The sequence below is a fragment of the Octopus bimaculoides genome, chromosome 25, assembly GCF_046866305.1.
Source record: "Octopus bimaculoides isolate indiv1 chromosome 25, ASM4686630v1, whole genome shotgun sequence".
NCBI lineage: Eukaryota > Metazoa > Mollusca > Cephalopoda > Octopoda > Octopodidae > Octopus > Octopus bimaculoides.
The window spans coordinates 15,453,924-15,470,593 of record NC_142952.1 but is presented as its reverse complement, the minus strand read 5'-3'; the positions used below and the strand labels follow the sequence as shown (position 1 = coordinate 15,470,593).

The following is a 16,670-nucleotide window of genomic DNA, read 5'->3' as shown; positions in this document are numbered from 1 at the left end:
CTTCTGCCCTCAAACATTCAGGTCTTGTGCCTAGAGTAGAAAGGATTATAAAAAATGTTTTACATGCATCAACAATGGCAGATTTGGTTTTTGTTTGCTAATTAACTAAATTGAAGCCAAACTGTAGCTGATTAGCTGTGAAGATTACATTATTTGCTAGCAACAGAAACACAACAGGATTTGCTTTCATTTGCTGATAATAGGGGAGTCAATGGAACTCAGGGCTTGTAATTCTAACCTTTCTAGACATTTTTTGCACTTTGCATAACCAGACAATTCTATCATTTAAACATAATGGCACACACGTCTATCTAGATCAGTGTTTCCCAACCTGTTTTCTCCCAGGGCCTACAATAACATTCCAGAAAAATGTATGCCCCCACCAGTGGTTGGAAAAAAAAAACAACTTTATTTTTAATATTTTATCACAATTATTTAATACAAAAGAATCTACCCAGTAATTCTTTTATTAAGTATTGGGTACAAAATAAGTACATTATTGACTAAGAAAATAAAAATTGAATGACTTTAATGAGAACCTTGTGCCTGGCGATTACAGCATCACACCTGACCACAATTTTTCTAGGTCCCACCAATGGGGTGTATACCCCATGCTGTGATAAACTGATCTAAGTAGAGAGACAGACAAACATAGATAGATAGATAGAACATAACATTGAAGCTTAATCTTTAGATCTAGTTTCAGTTCCCTATTTTTCTCTGATGTTGCCTCAATGTACTTGCTCAACCTACTAGAAATATCAGCAAGATTATACCCCATCATTTTTAATAAAGAAAAGGAAAGATACACTGAATAATGGATTCATAGAGAATGAGTGCAGAAAAATAATAAAATTGTCACACCTGGAGCAATTTTGATCAGGAAGATTTATGGCAACTAAGAAACCCAGACGTCTTTATGATAATCTAGAGAGTGATTTATTTATTTATTGCTGTATAATATTTAACCTTTAAGCAACTTAAATTAAGAGAGAGGGAAAGAGAGAGCTTCTGCAGAAATAAGTCACTTAATCACCATGTGACATACACCAATAATAATGAGGGTAAATTGGTCCAGCAATGGGGAACGAGGCCACATGATAATTATTTCTACTCTAGGCACAAGGCCTTGAAAATTTTTGGCAAAGTAGGATAGTCGATTACATTGACCCCAGTGCATAACTGGTACTTAATTTATTGACACTGAAAAGATGAAAGGCAAAGTCGACCTCAGCGGAATTTGAACTGAGAACATAGCGGCAAACAAAATACTATTTAGGCTTTTTGTCAGGTGTGCTAACAATTCTGCCAGCTTGCGGCCTTGGGGGCCACATGATGACACAAAAAAGGTGATGAACCAGTATTGCAGTGTCTGATCAGACTCTATCATGGTTTCACACCTTAATGAGTTGATTCAAATCCTTTCACAATTAACTGACATTCTGTTGGTTACAATGAGGAGTGTTCCAGTCGGTCTGATCAATGGAACAGCCTACTTGTGAAATTAACACGTAGGTGGTTTAGCACTCCACAGACATGTGTACTCTTCACGTAGTTCTCATAGAGATTCAGTGTGACACAGAATATAAAAAGGATGGTGCTTTGAATTACAGCTACAACTCATTTTTGCCAGCTGAGTGGAATGGAGCAACGTGAAATAAAGTGTCTTGCTCAAGGACACAATACTGTGCTGGGAATTGAACTTATGACCTTATGATTGCGAGCTGAACACTCTAACCACTAAGCTATGCGTCTTCACCCTTTCACAACTAAAAAAGACTTAACCCATTAGTGTTTAAACTGACCATATTTTGCTCAAATATCTTACCTGCTACTAAGTTAAAACTGGCCAGATCTGTCCTCTTACAAGTATCCTACAATGTCATTCTAAAAAATAAAGAATCACATCACCAAAACTGCAAAGCTACGAGATAATTCATGATTGACTTGAAATAATGGCAATAAACAAGGATTACATTTGACAGAGAAATTTGAATGCTAAACAGAATTAAACATAACCAGCACACTGAAATAACTGAGAGAAAGAAGGTGCAAAGCAAAGTCAGCATTTTCAAGTGGTAAAAAGATGCAGGTACAGGCATGGCTGTATGGTAAGAAGCTTACTTCCCAACCACATGGTTCCAGGTTCAGTCCCACAGTGTGGTTGACCAAAGCCTTGTGAGTGGATGTGGTAGATAGAAACTGAAAGAAGCCTGTCATATATGTGTATGTGTGTGCGTGTTTGTTTGTCCCCCACCACTGATAGGCAAACGGTGTTATGTTTACATCCCTATAACTTAGCAGTTTGGCAAAAGACACTGATAAAATAAGTACCAGGTCTAAAGAAAAAAAGAAAGTACTTAGGTTTATTCATTTGACTAAAACTTCTTCAAGGCGATGCACCAGCATGGCCATAGTCTAATGGCTGAAACAAGTTAAAGATAAACGTGACAACCATTTGTAATTTTGTCAGCAATGGTGCTTTGATTCAGATATTTGGGAATGTAGTACAAGAGTAAACAAGGATATTTGACAATGGAATCTGGGTCAATGGTTGTAGATGAGGAGTTAATGTTGAGATGGATGTCTTTTTTTTTATTGGTCAGTGAAGGAATGACAATATTGATACACTTTGGAGTCCTTCCACTCCATATTAGTGAGACCAATGTAGGTGATATTCAGTTTGAACATCCTGTGAGGGGTACGGTCGGCAGAAAAAGTGGGAGATGAAAGAGGGTGTTTAATAATATGGAATCTGGGATACAGTGCAGAATGAGGATGATGGAAGGAGAGTGAAGTGGAGGAGGCGATGATGAAAAAGAAGACAAAGAAGAGGAGGAGGAGAAAAGAGAAGGAATGGTACATACATGAGTCAATAGGTAGAGCATATTGGTGAAAGAGTCTTTGGCAATCAGTTGAATGGTCTTCATTTGGGTGCTGTTTAAGGTGTCTGTCTCATATGTCTATCCAATATCATTGGGGACAATCAAGAGTAGTCAGTGGATTTAATGGGGTGAAGGAACTCATGATGTTATTTCAGAAAAGAGTTAGGGTTAGACAGAATCCTTAGAATGTTGCTCTAAGGGTATTTGCTCTATGTCTTTAGAAATTTGAATGCTAAACAATGCCTCTTCTTTCTGATACAATTTCTTTCTGCCAAATAATGGGTTTTTCATGAAACACTTGAAATATGTTAGGAGTGTGAGTTTTTAACCCGAGTTTTGTTCCTAAGGAGTTTAGCAATGTGTTGCAGTGAGAAAAAACTATGGTTGAATAGAGGTTTACGATATGGCAGAGATAGCTCAGATGCTTGACTCCTGACAGAATCATGCAGTGGAAGGGGAGGCATCATTCTGACATACAAGACTTGTACATCTAAACTTAGGGCAATCTATTCCCCTGTATATCTGACAACAATCAGGAGAGACCGTTACTCACAATTTTTTTTCTAAAAGAGAAAAAACAATGCCGGTACTAAGTTGGCCTTGAAAGGGTGAGAGAATGAGAACATGCATGAAAGAACGAGAACAAATCGCTGAGGGTGTTTTATCCAATGTTCTGACATATTTGCAGAGATGTAATGCCATGTCATTATACATAATGATGAGTAATTAGTGGAAATGAAATAAGTTAGTAATTAACGAGGTGGAAAAATAGGCTTGACATAATGGATGCAAAGCAAAAAAGTCATATACCAATGAAATAATTATAAAATTAAACTAAAATACTTGAAATGATTTGGTTTAATATTTAATTATTAAATATATTCTGTGATTTATATAACATTTATGTTGGATTATTTATCACCATTCAAGTTATTAAAATTGTTTTTTGGGGGAGGGTTTTTTAGATATTTTAAAAATAAAAACACACAAGTGAAAAATAAAATAAAATAAAAAATCCGTCTACAAAAGGAATCCATATGACAATGTTTTAACACAATGTTTGTGAAAAAAAAAAAAAATAGGAGAAAGACATGAATATGGTTTAAAAAAGAGATATAAAATAAGTTACAACCATCAATGCTTATTTTCACAAATGTATGACATAAAATATAAACAAAAATAAATAACATCAAAATTAACAAACATCACCAACATTGCTTTTTTACATCAATTTGTCAAAGTTGCAACTGGATACTTAGCTGTGCAAAAATGCATTTACAGGACACAACTGTGCAAAAATGCATTCATCTAGCTTGTTCCATTTTTGCTTTACTCATTTATAAACTTTATAAGATTGTATTTACAGTAACTTTTTCTAACCATCTTCTAACTGAGCCATTACACACAACTAACTTCATTTTTCTAATTGCATTAAACAATTTAAAATTGTCCTGTCCAGCATCTACCTCAAGAAATTTATGTATTAGCCGAACCTCAAAATATTAGATTTCTTTCGCCTCTCCAACCAACTATAGTTAATTTTTCCCTAGATAACCATAAGTATTGGTTTCAAATTTCGGCACAAGGCTAGCAGGTTTGGGGAAAGGGATAAATCAATTAAATTGACCCCAGTGTTCAACTCGAACTTATTTTATTGACCCCTAAAGAGATGAAAGGCAAAGTCGACCTCAGTGGAATTCTAAACTCAGAACATAATGATGAACGAAATGCTATTAAGCATTTTGCCCGGCATGTTCACGATTCTGCTAGCTTACCGCCTTTTATTAACCCATAAACTGCGATAGGCCACCTCAGTGGCCAACGCGACAGGCCACAGAAGTAGGGCATGATCTGACCTAATTTTGATGACGTATAATGTATGCACACGATACCCTTTCACCCCAGAAACAGTGTAGCCAAATCACAGGTGTTAAGAAACACTGAGTATTTTTTTATTTTTTTCGAGTGATAGATCGATGTTGACCTTTACCCAAAATAGGCTCAGCAGTTCGTGTTACATACAGCAAAATCCCAGCAGTTTATGGATTAACCATCAATACTAACCCCAATCTACCACTTCCTCAGTTAACTTACCTCTGCCTCAACCACCCCTCCCAACTACTAATCTACTTCTGCTACTCGTGATTGTCACTCAAAGCCTATTACTACTACTATTACTGTTATACTACTGTGATATCTACACTGATTTGGTGGAGAGACTATAGAACAACTTTCTAGTTCTGCAAGTGATACACAAGAATCTAGTGACAGAACCTGCCCTGATTAAATCAATAAACAAGATTCAGCTGAACTCGATGGACAGCATAAATATTCTCCCTGTTAGTTAGGTGTTACTTTAACAAGAAAATAAGTTTCATCAGTAGAGCTAACATTTATTCAGGTCTACTTTTTGCCTTCACCTACCATTTCCAATCCCATCCATGACAATATGGCCATCCACTTCCTTTGCAAACATTAATCAATATTTTTTTTAATAAATTACTCCAGTATATTAATATAATTAGTGTTCTTCCTAATACTAAATTCAAAGTTGTTTTTATTCCTACGCCCCCCCCCCCTTGTAAGGCTGTATTACAAAATTAGATTTCAGTTTTCTATTTATTTCAACTTGCACAAATCTCAGGCTGCTGTAAAGTCTTTCACTCAAATAGTTGTTGCTTTAGTCCCAGGTCAGCTCTGAGCAAACAAAGGCGCTCCAGCCATGACCAGCCCCCTCTTTATCTTGGCACAGTGCACCTAAGAGTGCATTATCCAATGTGTGCTTTTCTAAGACACTAGAGTGTAATGTGATGATATGCAGAAGATTTAGCTGCAATTTTCAGCAGGACAAGCAACTGCATAGCAGCTACCTCCCATGTGAAAAGTAAATAGCATATGTAAATCACTAAACTAGTGTTGCAATAATTTTCATTGGTTAATGAGTGCAGAAGCAAGAGTTAATGAAGTCGGTGATAGAAGTCTGTAGTTGTTCAAAGAATAAAATTATTTTAAATAATTGAGTTTTAAAAAAAAATCCTATTCGTCTTTGCACTGAAAAGATTTTGTTTCATAGAAAAAAATGTTTGTCAAGGGTGATGTCAGTTTATTTGTAGCAATAGTGTGCTGTGAATATAAAAGATTTGCTTGCAAAAGAGAGGAAAATTAAAGAGTTTTACAAAGAGGACAGCAAGTGGTGATTGGATGGATCAATACAACTTGAAAATGAAACAGCTTCTCTCAATCACAAGCTAACATCAGTTTGATGACCAGCTTCAATCATTCAGAAGGAAGAAATGTAGAGGAAAAGAGGATTTTAGCTTTATTGTTTTGTTTTCTTTCTGTTTTTTTTCTCTTTATTTAATTGATGTTATATTTTTGCAAACTTTTATTGCACAAAATAAAACAGCTTAGCTATTCCAAATTACTGTGTTCAAGTTGCTTTCCAAAGAATTTTTCATTTTTCACCCATGAAATGTTTAGAGAGAGAGAGGAGATGGTAACATTGTTGATAATGTTTAGTCTCAGTAGAGTTCAGAGGATAGCAGAAAATTAGTATTTCAAAACAGCAAAATGGAATTAAATAAATTGTCCTGGCTCCTGCTTATTGATTCATGTAGTTGGTAGTAAACTAGAAATAAATATTAGTCCCCAGTTTGTCAATCAATTGTTGCCTGTTCTTGTTGCAGAGAAAGAGAGAAAGATCTGTTGAAAAACTGGCTTTATTGTCAACAGACTATTATTGATATCTTCTACAGCAGTTGCCACAAACAGACCGCCTCAACAGATTACCAGGAGCAAAAACTCTAGACACAAACAATACATACGACAAGAAAAAAGGACAAGGTTTAACAACTCATAGAGAATTTTCCATTAGTGGCCAATTCTGAATAAAAATCCTTTCCACTATTCCATCAATAACTTTATCTAACCAGTTTTCCAAACCTATCAGAAGTTCATCGAAAACATTTTCAGTTTCACCAGCTTCATCTGAATCAGAATCAAATATGGAACATTTCTTACCAATGTTTGCATTTTTTGCCTGTTTAGAGGCAGTCTTTGAATGGAAAATGTAATAGTACTTCCGATAAGCATTAAAAGCAATTACTGTTCCAGTGCAATCAGTTTCAGAGAGCTGCCCACAGAAAACATTGCTGTCTCTCAATAATCGTTGATACCAATTCAAATAATGATCTAATCGAAGAAATGCAAATTTTGATCTTGTTGACAGTGAATATGGTTTAACAATTTTCAAGAATTTGGCCAATAATTTATCTTTGCTTTCTTTGTTAACTAATAATGTAATTGTTAAGCAAGAATCCTCATTTAGTATCAACTTACTGAAGGTCTGGTTGCAAAGTTCATGCAGACGTATTTTCGAATTTTCATATATTGATCTTTCTGCAGTAGTTGTGGATTCACGTTGCCTTCTCCTCTCTGACTGTCGATTTTTCATCTCTTTAATTAAAAGCTTTCTTTGGAATAATACTCCAATAGTTAAAATAGCTAACCAAATGGTAAGCCACATAACACCATCAAAGTTACTTACACCTGCTGAAATATATTCGTAGAAATCATAGCAACCATTAGATAGTTTTGTTAAAATGTTCATAAACATTCCAGAAGAATGTTCATTATAAAATGAAGTATATGTGGCAGTATAATGAAGTTGATTAGAACTAACAAGTAATTCTTGCAAATGCTTTTCCATATTTTGACAAACCACTTGGTTTTCATGAAGTTCTTTTGACCAGCCAGGTTCAATCCATTCATAATTTATATGGTTTTTGTTCATTCGCCATAAAACAGCTATCTTCAACCTGTCATCAGTCTCACCTGAGTGACTACCTTCTAACAAAGCATCAACAAACCGATACTGAACATCTTTGAATATGTATGAAAATGTCACTCGATTCTGAAAGGATGGTGCCTGCTGAACATAATTTCGAAATAACGTTCGATGAGTGTCATGTTCTTCAGTTTTCAAAGTCAAAAGAACAACACACAGCTTCCTCTGTTTAACTTTGCTCTCAATAGGGCAGAGTTCATCAAAAAATAGTTCAGAAGATAATCGTGGTAAAGTCAGAAACTGAAATCTATTCATGAATTCCACGACGTTATTTTTGGATAATGAAGGCATGGATACAACTCCCAGGGTACTGTTGATATTCTCCCCTACAATGATAAGTGTGTCTTTAGCATTGTTAATATTATATTTCTGTAAGCTATTGGCCACAACCGACGCCTCCTTCATGTTGATGAAACCAGATGCTATTTTCTCTTGAAATCTGAATGCAGGTACAAGAAACCTACCTGGAATTTTGTCTTTTGCAGAAAAAAACAGTGCTCGGACACGATTGTCGGGCCAGCCGAGCAAAAAGTCTTTGATATTTTTGTCATTTAAACGTTGAATGGTATTGGTTGGGAAAAGGTTGCGGATAAAATCCCTGAGAATCTGCAGTGATATTTGTTTTTTCAAATAGTGAACATGACCGTTAATGACGCCCATGATTTGGGGCACTTCGTGAAGCCGAAGCCTACTTGCAAGGGGTCGACTAGAAGCCACGTGAACGGTTGCTACACCAATACCAACTTCTTCAAGTTCCTTGATTATTTTTTCAATCAAAGATTCATAGTGCATGCAGGCAAAACAAAAGTCTGTATACGCATATAAAAAATAGGGAGTTAAATAACTGTTGGGAAGAACGTGGTTTTCGTAAAATCTTAAAGAAATAGTATATTTATCAAGGATAGATTCACCGTTTCCAAAGTTGAAATTAAATGAGCCGAAGGGTCCGTGCCTAAAAAACGAGGGGAATTCGCCGAAGCCTGCCCCTCTTTGGCTCCCCGGAGGTGGCTCATGTGCAGCGCTATAACCATGTCTGTCATACATAGAGCGTTTATCATTGTCAGCCAAAGTTTCATAAGCTTCATTAATTTTCATAAATTTGTCTGTGGCATCAGGATCATTATTTTTATCAGGATGCCATATTTTGGCTAAGTTTTTATAGGCTTTTTTAATTTCCTGTGAGGAGGCGAACCTGCTCACACCTAGGACATCATACAAGTCCTCTGTGCTACGAACGATACAAATATTCAAAGTAACAAAATAGCTGACGAGGAAAATGAACATACGGTTTGTGTTCATTTGTGTATTGTATGGAATGGGATAAAAATTAGGTCTAGAGCCTAACCTCCCGTGCCATGAAAGAGAAATATCGACGAGCTTTACGTATCGAGATAAATACCTGCTAAAACGATGATGACAAACCACAAGATATTCCACTGGTACTGGGTTATTTCACAAAAAGACTGATCCCCACTTATTATAAACGATTGGTGTTTTGGTTTATGTCTGGTTCAGTCCAGCGATACACAATGTAGAATATAGTAAATGGCCTATTTACTTATAAATCCAAGAATTTTCAGCTGAAAAAAAGAAGTAATCAATGGAAACCGGAAGTAACGGTGACATAGCAAACAGTATCTTGTTTCATTCTGACTCCAACTGATGAGACCAAGTTGACTTGAAATGTAGTCAGATACTGAAATTATTGGTAAAAACATAACAAGGGTTTATAAGATAAAGCGTCAGAATTAAGGAGGAAGAGGAGGGGGATTATGATTGATTTCCATCTTTTTCTGATGATGGATATAAGTTTAAAGCCTCTTCGTTTTAGAAATTTACAAATAAATGTTTTCTAAGTAGTTTATTTATTAAAATTCAGTTTTTCTGTTTTAATTCTACATAATATCAATGGAAAAAAATAAACAAAATTACAAACAAATAACATTTTGTTTTGCTTCTAGAATTACTTTAACCAATGTCTCTTTTTGTTAAAAGACAGTTTCATGAGTTTGGATTAGATTGTCAGTTGTGGAGAGAAAACGGTTCCAGTTTTTGTGAGAGAGAAAGAAAAGAAATCATCATTATTATTTTTTTTTTTTTTTTCAAACAGATTTCTCTCTGTCTCAGACAAAGAGTTGGTAATTCATCCTATTAGAAATAGCAGCTAAATCACCTGTGTCATCTTAAAACATGAAGGACACATAAAATAATGTAGGCCTACAAACACTGAATAAAAGACGAGTTGGATACTGTTAGAATGCCTTTAATTATAGGTTAGCTCAATGACCAATACTCAAGAGCCAAGCAACAACATCCTGATTTATAATATCTGATGTTTATAATTTGTATTCATCTTCTTAGTAATTTAAAGTTAAAACATTTCAAAATATTTTGAAATGTATTAACTGAGGAAGATATTGCCTAATGGGATGTATTTCCAATTCTGAAACATGCATAATAAATGCTTTCAAAATATTCTTATTTGGCTTGACTTCATCATTATAACACACACACTTTATTATTATTATCCTTTTTAATAATTGCTTCAAATCTTGGTCCAAAGCTAACACATGTTTTTGTGGTGATGGAAGGTGTTAGTCGATTATGTTGATCCCAAAATTTGACTGGTATTTTATTTTATTGGTCCCGAAAAGACGAAAGACAGAATTGGCCTCGGAGGGATTTGAACACAGAACGTAATACCACTAATCATTTTTTTCTGACGCGCTATCGATTCTACTAGCTCGCCACTTTTAATAATTCTTTCCACTGTAGGTACAAGGCCAGCAATTTGGGGAGATGGGGTAAGTTGATTACATCGATCCTCCAGTGCTCAACTGGTACTTATGACATCGACCCCGAAAGGACAAAAAGGCAAATCGATCTCGGCGGAATTTGAATTCAGAATATAAAAACGAACAGAATGCCGCTAAATATTTTGTCCTGACATGCTACCGATTCTGCCAAATCGCCGTCTTTAATAATAAAAAAAAAGTTTGATTAGTGTCATAACATGAGACTGTTCGTCGTTGACTGATGAATGATCGACCTCAGTCAGCTGATCAATCAGGTCACGTGATATAAAGGGAGGTAATTGTCGAGGATATTTGTTGACAAAACAAAAACGAAGTACAAACAATTTTTGTATTTAAAACTGAAGAAAATACAAAACTAACAATTTATATCCACCTCTAAGCATGGTGTGTATACCTTGTATTGTAATACCATTTTTCCTATGGATATTCCACAGATTCCTTCGACCGTTCATTCTAAAATTCTGGGATCCATGGAAGAAACCCATCAGTTCTGCAGCTGACACTACTAATTCCACAAAAACTAGCACACCACCTCCAAATGTAAGTCTGTTGCTCTTCTCAGCATTTTAAACTATCGTGAATTTATTTGTTTATTTTATAAACTGAATTGTGTGATCACTATCATCGTAGATTAACCACTAGTTTACATTCCTGATATTCCGAAATGACAACAGTGACTGTGCAAATTGTGATGGTATATTTCGGTATTTGCTGTTTGAATGCACCAATTCACCTCGTATAGTAGGATGTAAACTAGAACCTGTTTGTGAAGTGAACCACCAGCCGATGGCCGTATAAACCATCAAATGATCCATTTTATTTTTATTTTCTGTTCGGCAAAGTTTCAGATCAGGATGCACACAGAAGTTGAATGTTTTCCGTTTTGACAGGGATTTTACCAATTTCCCATGTTAACATCCAACAGTATTCCCTCCAACCAGTGAAGATGTTCTCGCTTTTAACTTCCCTCAATGACATCAAATCGGGAGTTGACATTCTGAAGAAATATTAGCTGTTCGACATTTCCGTATTTAACTCCGAGAGAACCCTGTTTGAGCAGACCTACGGTCAAAAACAGCTAGACATTTCCACCCGTCTCATTTTTTGTTCTGGGTTTAGTGTGCTTCCAAACTACATTATACATTTTTTTTTTTTTTAAGATGCAAGCTTATTATTTGAGGGAGACTGACTGCTATCTCTAACAAACCGAACGATCATTTATTGGTCTTCCTCATTGACTCGTTTACAATAGAAGGTTTCTTGTGATTGATAATCGATTAACATCGAAAAAATATTTTTAAATCAAAGGACTTCTAGAAGGGTTAGGGAAAAGTGAAACTAGCGGGAATCTTGTTATTTTCCCACCCTCATTTATTTTTACATAAGTTTTTAATTGTAATTTTTTATTCGCGACGGGGATGGGTTGAGTAATACCGAAAGGTGTTTTTTCCTGAGTCACTGCTGTCGCCATTTAATGCAGAGAGGATACGCATTTACGATTTATTACTAACATCAGTCTGTGTGTGTTTGTAACATTATTGCTAAGGATTCCATACGGTCTGATAACAGAGTTGGTGATAACATGAATTACTCAATTGATACCAACCCTGACCACGTTACTGAACAAGATAAGTTTGTATTTATGTGTGCGTGTGTATCATTATCTAACACTAAATATTTGGTGTCACGGATGAGTTGATTCCAATTAAGGTAACTATTATCATTAGTCACATTCAAATTAGGTCAATCACTTCAGAAGTAATCGAAATAATAATGATTACTTTGGTTGATGTCCTGTTTTTCTTGTGAAATGATTAATAAAAAAGTAAATGCTAGCAGTATTATCAATATCAGGATGAATAAATATATAATAGATGCGTATAGATAAGAAAAAAAAGTTTTCTTTTGTTTTTAACACCTACTAGAATATTCCTTAACATGCACTATTTACCAACTGAGATTACATATATAATACAAAACCCACATTAAAAAACAAATCTAAAACCGAAGAAACGCAAACATGCGCGAAGAAAGAAAACAGACATTGACCGTTAAATATATTTATGTAATAAACTAACGTCCCAGTTGAATGATGAATATCAACAGGTTGTTCTTAAATAAATCAATGACCAGATCAAGAGATCTACCCCTGGTAGCAATAAACTAAGTTGGCAATGTCTAACAGGTGTGTCAAATCAAAAGATAATTTTTTAAAAAATTTAATGAAAAACGTGTAAAAATATATTAATGAAGGAAAGCTTATAGCAAGTAGTTAAATTTATTTTCTCTAATTTTCATTTATAATGACTCGAGTCTGTTTGACAGTAAAGTTTATGTCAACCGTCTTTAAGGAATGAAGAGAGAGATGACAGTCCCCAAAATATGACTTCTATTATGTAATAGAAGTCATATTTTGGGAACTGAAAATTTCCCTTCCTGTATTTCTTTGGATGTTATATAATTTACCCGGAGTTCGTTACCACCTCCCCGATATTTTCTAAAAAGAAATCTACCATTTGTTTTTTTTTTTCCAGTATATCATATAAATTAAAGGATGCGAGATAATGAGGCCTGGGACGGAGCGTGGGGCCCCATGTGCTCAATTGGTCTGTTAGAAATAGAAGCTGAATTTCCCTTAAGCCACACCGTCCTGCCTTTTGCAAAAGATTCCAAATATGGGGTGAGGGTCACGTATAGAATGCCTTTGCTCGATCAGGGTTGACCTAATAAGACTAAAGAACACCGAAGTTTTGGAATAACTATCGCAAATTTTGGGGGATGGGAAATGGTACAGAATTGGTGGAAGAGCAAAGTGTTAAAAAAAAAACAAAAAACCTTTTTATGGTAATTTGTAGAGAAATGTCTTTCTGAATAGTTTTTCCCATTTTACGAAACACTTCAATACTAAAAAAAATAAAAAGCTTAGGAAAAAAGGGAACCCCGTTTTCCTTGCCTGTTTCCTTCCCCTTGTATTTTGTGCCTGATAAAATGCTTAGTGGCATTTCATCTGTTTTTATGTTTTGAGTTCAAATTCTGCTGACATCGACTTTGCATTTCATCCTTTTGGGGTCGATGAAATAAGTATCAGTTGAGTACTGGGGTTGATGTAATCAACTACCCCACTACCGTGAAATTACTAGCCTTGTGTCAGAATTTGAAACTAATATCTTATTAAGGAATTGTCCAGAATGTTATTAGTGACTCCTGTGCTGGTAGCACATAAAAAGCACCCCCAACTGGCTCCTGTGCCAGTAGCACATAAAAAGCACCATCCAAACGTGGCTGTTGCCAGTACCGCCTGACTGGCTCCCATACCGGTGGCATGTAAAAAACACCCACTACACTCTTGGAGTGCTTGGCATTAGGAAGGATATCTAGCTGTAGAAACATTGCCAGATCAGATAGGAACTTGGTGCAGCCTCCTAGCTTGCCAGTCCCCAGTCAAACCATCCAACCCTTGCCAGCATGGAAAACGGATGTTGATGATGATGACTTTTAAAGTATGAACATTAAACTGATGTATTTAAATCAAGTGAAACAATTATTTAAAGTTTTTTTTAAAAATCCTATTTCTTTTATTGCAGGATGCACCGGTTTCTGCTGCCGAACCAACTCCACAATCGGTTCCCAATAAGAAGGACGATTGACCTCAAAATTCATGAAATTCATTTTGTTTTCATCTGACTTCTCTGAATTTTGGTAAATCATTTGCAAAAGGGATGAAGTGATTTATTAGTTTATTCAATAAGATTTTGTTGAAAAGAAATGACATTTTATTTTTTAGAAATAAACTTTCAATAAAAAAAATGATTATTAATTTTAATATGTCAGTCTTTTTTACTGTAAAACTGAACACTCAGTTGTTTAATAGTTGACATTGCATATTTTAGTTGCAGTAAGCTGTGTAAAAAAATATTGTGAACCTGTAGAAGTAGGCCCAGGAAGATGTGGGATGAGGTAATGAAATATGATCTTTGGATGTGAGTTTCACAGAGGCAACGACAAATGACTGTGACTTTTGGAAATTTGCTTAAGAAGGCATGACAAGCTAAGTGAAATCACAATCATGGCCAGTGCTGGTAACATGTGAAAGGCACCCATGCTGGTAACATGTGAAAGGCACCAATGCTGGTGACATGTGAAAGGCACCCAACCTGGTGACATGTGATAGGCACCCATGTTGGTGACATGTGAAAAGCATCCATGCTAGTGACATGTGAAAGGCACCCTAGCTGGTGACATGTGAAAAGCACCTATACTGGTGACACATGAAAGACTCCTATGCTGGTGACATGTGAATTGGGAACTTGAGTCACAGTGAATCTTTCATTAGCTGATTACATAACCATGGATGCCACCCTTATGGATGTGTTCCAGTTACTCTCTTAATAGAGCTTGGTGATCCTGACTGTTGATCGAGGATTCTTCTGCTCAGCATCAATGTAAGAAGCACTGTTGGCTCATTTGAGTTCTTCCACTACCTTTTCACAATCTGCCAAGCTGCAGTCCCATGACTTCGCTATATTCCTGGCAGGGTGGCTTAATGGGTGCTATGCCTTGCCAAAGGGTAGCCCATAACTATGCAGGGCATGGTTGTCACTTCATAAGATATTTTCATATACCCACATATGGACGTAAAATAAATGAAACCTGAAGACTACCATATTTACTATGTGGGAAATTGATGTGATGAAAGGAGTATAACAAAATCTGAAATGGTTGTTAAATTGAGTTTTGAGAAGACAAATGATGAAAAGAACTCGGTGACACTAGAGATGAGACTGTGCAGTAATTGCACTAAATTGTTCCGAATGAGTGACTCCTGATGTGGTTTACTGACAAAATGATTAGTGATGAGCAAATACCTTTGTGGTAGCAGTTCCAATTCTTTGATTTTGAGTTCAGATCCTGCCATGGTCAACTTCACCATTACATTCTCCTGAGACCAATAAAGTACCTGTCATGTACTGGGTTGATTTCCCCTCATTCTTGCTCTTAGAAGCAGCTGTGCTGTTAGAAAGATCACTCAGCACCTCTTTCTTTCAAGTGAGCCACTTTCACTCTATATCACGGTAATACAACTATGACAGTTTGGTACATGAAGCTGAGATGGTTAGACTTAGGCCTTTACCATTTAAACGAACCGTATCTGGCCCAAATATTGTTCTGTTTATGCTCAAACCAGCCAGATCTGGCATTTCACACCTACCTTACAATGTTATTCTAAAAATAACAAATCACATCACTAAAATATTGAGGCTATGACTTAATGTATAATTAATTCAAACCGATGCGAGTAAATAAGCATTACATTTGACAGCAATCTGGATACTACAAGATTAAAAGTACTTTTGATAGATTGCTCACAAAATACCAAACATAGAGAGTGAGATAAATTATAAGACAAGAAGAATCACAACTAATATATTGCATGTTATGGTGAAGAGAGAGAGAGAGAGAGCAAGGAAATGTTAATAAATTTATGTAAAGTACCAGAAAGTATAGTTTGTAGAAAAATGTTAAAAATATGACAACTCTTTAATCAACAATTAGAACATTTAAATTAATGTTAAGAAGTTGTTACACAAGTATAGAATGCAGGAATGGCTGCTTCCCAATCACATGGTTCTGGTTTCAGTCCCACTGCATGGCACCTTGAACAACTGTTTTCTACTATAGCCTCAGGCCATCCAAAGCCTTGTGAGTGGACTTGATGGATGGAAACTGAAAGAAGCACCATCATCATCATTATATATGTGGGTGTGTGTGTTTTCGTGTCTGTGTTTGTCTCTCACCACCACTTGTTGGTGTGTTTATGTCCTTGTAACTTGGCAGTTCAGCAGAAGAGACCAATAGAATAAGTACTGGGGCTGATTCAGTAGACTAAAAATTTTTCAAGGTGGTACCCCAGCATGGCCATAGTCTGATGATTGAAACAAGTAAAAGATAAGAGAAGTGGCAACTTAAAACTAAGTAATGTTTAGTCCTCATAATCTGGTTGCATTTCTCCCATAATTTATTCATTGTGTTAATTGACAGACATGACAAGAATAAAAAGAACCTAATTAGTCTGTCTATCTTGATATCATTTGGTAGACCAATGTAGTAAAACCAAACAGAGAC

The 16,670-nt window shown here is 35.7% G+C and overlaps 2 protein-coding genes across 2 annotated transcripts; one reads left to right on the top strand and one right to left on the bottom strand.

Annotated features, from left to right (window-relative positions):
• Window positions 1-3,734: 3,734 nt before the first annotated feature.
• LOC106881543 (dnaJ homolog subfamily C member 16) lies at window positions 3,735-9,340 on the bottom strand. Its single transcript, XM_014931968.3, has one exon. It carries the CDS (start codon window positions 9,028-9,030, stop codon window positions 6,739-6,741), a length of 2,292 nt encoding a protein of 763 aa, XP_014787454.1. The 5' UTR covers window positions 9,031-9,340; the 3' UTR covers window positions 3,735-6,738.
• A 1,458-nt stretch (window positions 9,341-10,798) lies between these two features.
• On the top strand, window positions 10,799-14,370 carry LOC149131101 (UPF0729 protein C18orf32 homolog). Its single transcript, XM_089341715.1, has 2 exons — window positions 10,799-11,087; window positions 14,132-14,370. Exons 1-2 carry the CDS (start codon window positions 10,929-10,931, stop codon window positions 14,192-14,194), a joined length of 222 nt encoding a protein of 73 aa, XP_089197841.1. The 5' UTR covers window positions 10,799-10,928; the 3' UTR covers window positions 14,195-14,370.
• Window positions 14,371-16,670: the final 2,300 nt, after the last annotated feature.